A 7,142-nucleotide genomic window follows, 5' to 3' on the forward strand; every position below is an offset into this window, starting at 1 on the left:
TTGGTGGCGGATAGCCACATGCAGTGTACCTTTCCTTGCTTTCATAGCTTTCACCTTCGCTCTGTACTGTTCCGAATCCCAATCAGAATCTCCTTTTGATATGCACAACGGTGAGGGAAGGGGCAAGGGTAGATACAAGTAAGAAATAATGTTGCGATAAATACATGTTAAAATACTTAATTCTTATTATTATAACGGATTTTGCGTTTATTTCACGTTTACTCTAAAATTTTCACGTTTTACTCCAACAAAAATGTTATCAAAAAGTTTGTTTACAGTAGCAATTCAAACAATTTGCGCTTTTCTCTACTCGATTCCAAAAAATCCTACTGCGATTAGATCGCTATTGGAATAGCCATCAAATACAAATTCCCATGGAATCTCAATCGAATCCCAATCGATTCAAAATTCCAACCCCAATCGTACCGGTGCGTCGGTTCTGTAACCAGGTTTTGATCACAGAGTTTTCCAGGAATTCTCATAGTTGTGCTGTTTCAGGTGGGCTGTTTCAGCCGCCGCAGCTTGGCAGTATTCCGCTGCTCCGGCTAGCCGCACTGCCAGTGCACCATTCAGCGCTGGCCCATGCACAGGATACTTTCCATTCGGCCCTAATGGCACCGTACCATCTGCTAGCGCCGACATCATTGACAGTGCAACATTAGCAGCGGTGTGCTTTGGAGGAAGGTGCATAAGCTGTCGTTAATTTGCCCAATTGGGCAGTTTTGATGTATCCTTTTCCTTCCTCTCTTTTATTGCGGTTTATTTTCTGCCAAATTGTTAATAAATAACACGAAATGCGTTAAATCATAGTTTAAGCTCGTGGTTAGGCCCGTGTCTGTGCTCCATCGGATGCGATTTTATCGGAAGGCCTGTCAAAATTTTATATGGAATTTGACAGATAACGTCGGATGTGCGATTTCGTCGTACGACGGAATCAAAAATTTTTGATTTCGTCGGACGCCGCATCCGAATTTATCTGTCAAACTAAATGCGTGGTGTTTTGTAGGAACATTCTCAACTTAATTTTTCATAATCGTTATATTATTAAAATCATCCAAATAATCGCAATGTTATACGAAAAAGCGTTTGACAGCACGTGCGATAAAATCGCATGCGATGGAGCACAGACACGGGCCTAAGTCGAAAACCGCGTTCCTCGGGAACAGACTGTATCAATGTAATTATCAAGGGGTTTGTAGGAATTATGTTAAATCTATGTGTTGTTATAGTTCTATTACACTATTAAACCCATCTCTATAATCGCAATATCAATCAAAATAGCACTTGGCAGACCCCACCCACGGGGGCCTCGAACCGCTTCCAAGCAATTGATACTCCAACTCTGATTCCGACTAAATCAGCCCGACGGAACCACTCATAGCCAGCCGAAGCCGGCTTCAAACAGCTCCGACAGCTGTGTCAACCCCGGACGACTTCCGTCGGCTCCGACCGATCCGAGTTTGCAGTGTTACACCCATATTCCGGAACTGCTTCCGATTTTCGTGGAGTCATTTCTGAGAATTTAGCCATCACTGGTTGACCATATTGACAGGTTTGTTACATTCTTGCGGTAAATAGTGTTATTGAATGAATGTTGGATGGATGTGATGGATGAATGGATCTGAATCGAGAGACTTACTGGCTGGAAATAATTGCATTTTTTTTCCAACGCGAATTAATATCATATGTTGTGGGCAGCCCTGAACATGCCGTGGCAGTTGCGCTGGCCTTTTGCCAAGAGAAATTATAAGAACAGTTAGAATTTAATGATTTACTACTAGCTTACTAGTCTGTGCAAAGGGACAAAATACTTAACTACGTAAAGTTATCACAATTTATTGTAAGATCAAACAATTATACAGAGTATATATACGAGTTTTAAGGAAAACAAAATCGCCCTGATCATCTCATAACGTATTGCGTAACAATGCATTCTGTGGAACGCTGTAAAAACGGTTTTGCGGTACGTCGTCAAGAATCATCCACATCTTGTATGGATTTCAAAACTTCGAACACTTCAAACTGTAACACCAAAAAGAAGAAGAAGTTGAATATCTTCTTGTAAATCGTAGCGGATAGCCATTAGAAGACATTAGAATATGGCGAGCCTCCCAAGGTGCTTATGCTTTGTTTTTTCAATGCACGTCGGACCGCGCATTGACGGGTTCGTGGACTATAATGAAACATTTGCGTTTGTTTCGATTTCGCAAACACTTTCTCACTTCTTAATCATTTTATTTCATGTACCTTATTTAAACCAGCATTCTGTTTTCGCTGGACTTTGGTTACAAATGTGGACCCTCGCTGGCTTCTCGCTGCCTCATCTCGACCAGACGAGCAGATAATTTAACGTTTGACTTATACTAGTTTGAAAATACTGCATGTTTATACAATTGGAGTTGTGTGCTATCGGGAGTCGTAGGAGAACTAATGTTACTTTGTAAGTGTACGCTAAACATAACGCTGTGGTCCAATCGTTCCTTGCTACTACTGAAGCGCTGTAGTACCGGTGTTGGGAAGAAAAAAGCACAATATTGCACTACCTGTTGGGTGGAGAGATCGGTTGGGGTTGAAAATTGAAATGTTGGAAGCTTGCAAACGCTACTTACCGAAGAGCATGATCGAAAATAGCACTATAGGAACAAGACAGTTCAAATCGACCAGGAACCCGAACATCAGATTTCCCAGCAACGCTCCACAACGACCAAATGTGAGCGAAAATGCAGCCGCCATTACTCTAAACGCGTTTGATACGAAATGTTGTCAGTAGAAAAAAACAAATATATACAAACACAGTAAGATACGTAGCGTATCGCTCACACTCACCGTAGGTTGGTTGGAAACAGATCTACCATTACGCAGTACACAGTGCTGATCCCCATGGAGGTGAGTGCTTCGAAAATGCACGAAAGGATGAGATTCTGCGTCGAGTTGCCTACGTACGCAAGTCCGACAGTAACGAGACCCGCCACTAGCAAGCTGAATACTGTTACGGAAGGAATCGGAGGGTGAAAAATGGTGCATCTGGTGAGAGTGTGTTTTCAATAAAGGTCGGGGCACTGAGTCATGGGTACTCACTCAAGAAAAACTTTGCCCCGAGCCGGTGGACACACAGCGGTAGCCACAGGCTGGTCGGGATGCAGGCAATGCCGAGCAGCAGCGTATGCCAGTACACCTTCGTGTCGATCTCGGTGCCGCAGAAGTCGTCCACCAGCGTGTCGTTGACGTTCTCCAGGACGATCGAGGACACATCGCAGACAGACACGGTCGCGTTTGGGTACCGCTTCTCGTACTCCTCGAACCGCCCGAACAGCTCGGGAAACCAGATCATCAGCGTGTAGTAGCTGGTGGTAATGCCGAACTGGATCATGCAGGCGAGCGCCGTGTTGCGCCGAAATTCGGCACTGCAGAGCGCCTTGGTCTGCTCCCAGATCTCCGGCAGCAGTATCTTCATGTGCTTCGGGTCGTGTATGTTGAACGTGCGGATCGAGCGGTTGTGCGTTTCCATGATCGTGTTGCTTCGGTCCGATTCCTTAAGGCGTCCGATCTGAAGTTCAAAGTTGTAGTAGGGACAGATTTGATGATAAAGATGTTGGAGTTCTACAAGGCCCTACTTCGCCCGCACTGTACCTACCGGACATTCGTGACGATCCCGACCGGTGTTAATGTGGTAAATGTCCTTCAGAATCTCTAACGCCAGGGCGGGTTCGCCACATTCGATCAGGAATTTGGGGCTTTCGGGAAAATACAAGAGCCACAGCCCTAGCAGGAGGCTGCAGGGTAAGCGTGAATTATCGTTCGCTACTACCTATAATCTACTGTTGTCTCACCTTGGAATGGAACAGAGTGCTACGAATAGATTCCAGCTGCTGAACTTGATGCCACCGTCGGCCGTCCCGAACTGCAGCGGCAACGGTATGATCAGCCAGGCAATGCACGGCAGGACAACGATCCCGAGCGTCCAGAAAAGCTCCATCCAGCAGAGGATCTTTTCACGGTACGCTGTCGGCTGGAACTCGCCCAGGTACGGAAAGCAAATGCCCATGGCACCAGTAATGCTGGACAATGAAAAAAAACAAACGGTTAAACACCGTGGTCTGGTGAAAGGGCGTAACAAAAAAAGGCTATTCCTACTCACGCGAAACCATTGATGAACCGAAGAAACATAAATATCGGAAAGATTTGTGCGGTAGTCGACAAGAGGCCAACGGTACCGTCCAGCAGCAGTGCGGCGATCAGCACTATCCGCCGGCCTTTGGTATCAGCCAGACAGCCCCAGAAGTATGAACCCACGACCATACCTGCGGAATGGAAGGCACGACGAAAGGTGAGCGGTCATGGTAGTGTGCGGTAAGTATTCCCGCCACTTACCTAGCATTGGGGCAGCCGTCAGCCAGCCCTTGTCCTCCGATGTCATGCGAAAGTCGCAGGTAGCGGACGGCAGCACAAACGACATCACGGTGATGCCGATCGCCGTGTTGGCGTAGATCAGTCCGCATAGTGCCAGCAAGCGATAGTGAAACCAGCCAAACCCGGTAAGCGTTAACGCCTGTTCGTAGTCAATCTCAAAGAAGCTGTTGATGTCAGACATGGTGCGGATGGTGCGCTCTACATCATCAGCGGCGGTGAAGCGGAGAAGGAAGCAAAACACTACCCGATGTTGTATTCTTCCCTGCCGATGTCCTGTTGCTCGAGATTATACAATGCGTTTGAAGAGCTGTCTCAGACAGCTATTATAAAGTGCGCAGGAGGGCGGATGGGAATAGGGAGGAGTTGTTTTTAGTAAAGGCAAATCAAGACACAGTTCAATAAGCGGCGACTCAAAGTGAGCAGTTTGAAAAATGTCACGACCAAGCATCGGCGATATCTTCGCAGGTTACAAGTGCTAATGTGCTTCGTCCCGCTCAAACTACTGGGCGGCGATTAAATTAGAGTCTAACTCAAAGAAATAGAACATTGGTATACGTAATCGCGTCAGATTGTCGAACAAGCGACCAGTAATTATTTTACACCAGTTTATTTCTGCAAAGTTTTCAGGCGTTTTTCTGCACGATTTGAGCGCATCTCAAACTTTCACTATTAAAAAACTACTCCCAATCACCACACGCACCTTGATTCCTCACCATACCATTACTTGCACGGTGAACGATTACACAACCAGCGTCTTGATAGTGTTTCGTCACATTCATCAATATCCGGTGAAGATATACAGTACGGTAGAAGTCTTAAAAAAAGGTACAAAGTCGAAGGCACACAAAGGTCTAGTTACAGACACGCAACTATCTCCGACCAGATATTATGTAAACCGACTCGGATCGCTGTACTTGATCACTCAAAGAGTCCACTTGATGTTCCACACAACGGAATGCACTATTGATAGAAGATCCTTTATTTGATGGACGATTGGACAGGCTCACACGATCACTTCCCGTAGCATCTCAGCAGATTCTACTAGATTCAACTCACGCCTCTTCTGCTTGCGAATGAGGGGCAGCAGAGCTCAAGGACACGTAACCAGAGGCCGCCACCTGCACCTGCCACCACGTGTGCCACGCTTAAACGCTCCTCCGCTTCCCTTAGGCGACAACGACCCAACAGCTGCGTCCCCTTGGGCTGTGCAGGGCTCGAACCAATCGGTTTCGTAAGGCACGCACTCACTCGGGACGCACGGCTACAACCGTCCTGCATGCGTGTTGCCGGACAGGGCAGAATGGTTGGCAGAACGGCAGCATGCAGTGGACGACTGGCCGCACACAACTGTCACGGGAGGCGACCAACCCCAAAGGGCTAGCACCAGTACGGTCGGGTCAGGCTAGCGCCCAAAAAACCGTTCCCACTGTTCCCAAGAATAGGTACGCTCGCGGCGTTCGCCGTCCAATGCGCACTTGACCACTGCGGGAAAAGGGTTTTGAAATAATGAGCTGTAAAAATAAATGCTTGATGCGACAGAGTGTGTGTGTTTGTGGGTTGGGGGGGGGGGGGGGAGAGGGAGGGGGGAGAGTTGGTGCCATGAGGTCACAGGGAAAGGGATCAAAGAAAGTGGCAAGCTCCGTATGTTGGAGGTGTTGGTAGTGATTTGCTTTCACCGAAGCATCTAAACCACAGCGGTGCGACAGTACAGTGCCAAAGCGTGGCAGAGGCGAAAGACGGCCCTCGCAGGAAGCCGTCGTTGCAGCAGCAAAACAAACACGCCAGTGGGATGACATTCCTCTGCCCAGCAGCGGCGCTGCTAAACCCTCAGAGCCGTCGCAGCAACCGACCGATCAAGATCACGATCATCCCTTTACGGGCTGCCACGCCACCTTTTACTTTCTTCGATCGCCCCCCCCCCCCCCCAAGCACGGGTCGGCGACGATGGTGTGTCCGCCCGCCAGCGTGAACTTTACCGATAGCGCCCCGTCGGTGTTGCCGGGGCGTGCACAGCAAGTGCAAGTGCAAGTGTTTTTCCACTTGCACGCCATAACACACATACACACACACACAAGCGAATGATGCTTCCGTTCCCTGCTCCGTCCGCCACCTGCATTGTGTGGTGGGTATTATTAGAACAACGTGGCATTGTCGTTGGTGCTCTCCGACCGATACGGATACGGTGTGACCGGGGCTCGGGTTGGACCAACAAAACCACATTTGTTCGTCTAATTATTTAACGAAATTATATATTTTGCTGTCGCCTCTTAACATGCACGCTGAGACTGTTGCGTCAAGGGGTTCGCGCCACGTGTGTCAAGGGGTTAAGCGCTTCAATGATACCTCAATTTCCCGATACAGAGCAGAGTCAGTGTGATTTCGAACCGTTTTGCAATTGTTGGTTGATGCTCATTTGGTCAGTCGGAGATGAGTAACCAGGCTGCCAGAGCGCCAGGCGACAACAAAGCTCTTGAGTGATGCAGCTTCGGTAGAACGTGATGATACAGCAATGTGTGCAAAGAACGGGTTAAAGTCACGTTTTAAAGCCGTTCCTTATTCTTCTTATTATTTCGGACTCAAACACGGGCCCCGTTGGTTTGATGGTTTTTTTTTCTAAAGGCCTTCTTTAGCCACACAATAGGAATAGGCGCTATCTAATGATATTCCACAGGCTCATTGGAAAATCCTATTGGATTTGTCCAAAAGACATTCTATAGAGTCCAGTTCCCATC

At 47.7% G+C, this 7,142-nt stretch overlaps 1 protein-coding gene across 1 annotated transcript; it reads right to left on the reverse strand.

Moving 5' to 3' along the window:
- Positions 1-1,894: 1,894 nt before the first annotated feature.
- LOC120958615 (synaptic vesicle glycoprotein 2B-like) lies at positions 1,895-5,878 on the reverse strand. Its single transcript, XM_040381540.2, has 8 exons — positions 4,372-5,878; positions 4,139-4,301; positions 3,831-4,058; positions 3,635-3,773; positions 3,079-3,547; positions 2,827-2,986; positions 2,610-2,737; positions 1,895-2,543 (listed from the first exon to the last, which is right to left on the reverse strand). The coding sequence occupies exons 1-8, from the start codon at positions 4,589-4,591 to the stop codon at positions 2,488-2,490; spliced, it is 1,563 nt and encodes a 520-aa protein (XP_040237474.1). The 5' UTR covers positions 4,592-5,878; the 3' UTR covers positions 1,895-2,487.
- Positions 5,879-7,142: the final 1,264 nt, after the last annotated feature.

The sequence above is a fragment of the Anopheles coluzzii genome, chromosome X (assembly GCF_943734685.1).
Source record: "Anopheles coluzzii chromosome X, AcolN3, whole genome shotgun sequence".
NCBI lineage: Eukaryota > Metazoa > Arthropoda > Insecta > Diptera > Culicidae > Anopheles > Anopheles coluzzii.

Coding starts and splice junctions, on each gene's coding strand:
- LOC120958615 (XM_040381540.2), bottom strand. CDS start 4,591: ATGTCTGACATCAACAGCTTCTTTGAGATTGACTACGAACAGGCGTTA. Junction 4,302..4,371: donor GACGGCTGCCCCAATGCTAG/GTAAGTGGCGGG, acceptor TCCATTCCGCAG/GTATGGTCGTGGGTTCATAC. Junction 3,774..3,830: donor GCACTCTGTTCCATTCCAAG/GTGAGACAACAG, acceptor CTTACCCTGCAG/CCTCCTGCTAGGGCTGTGGC.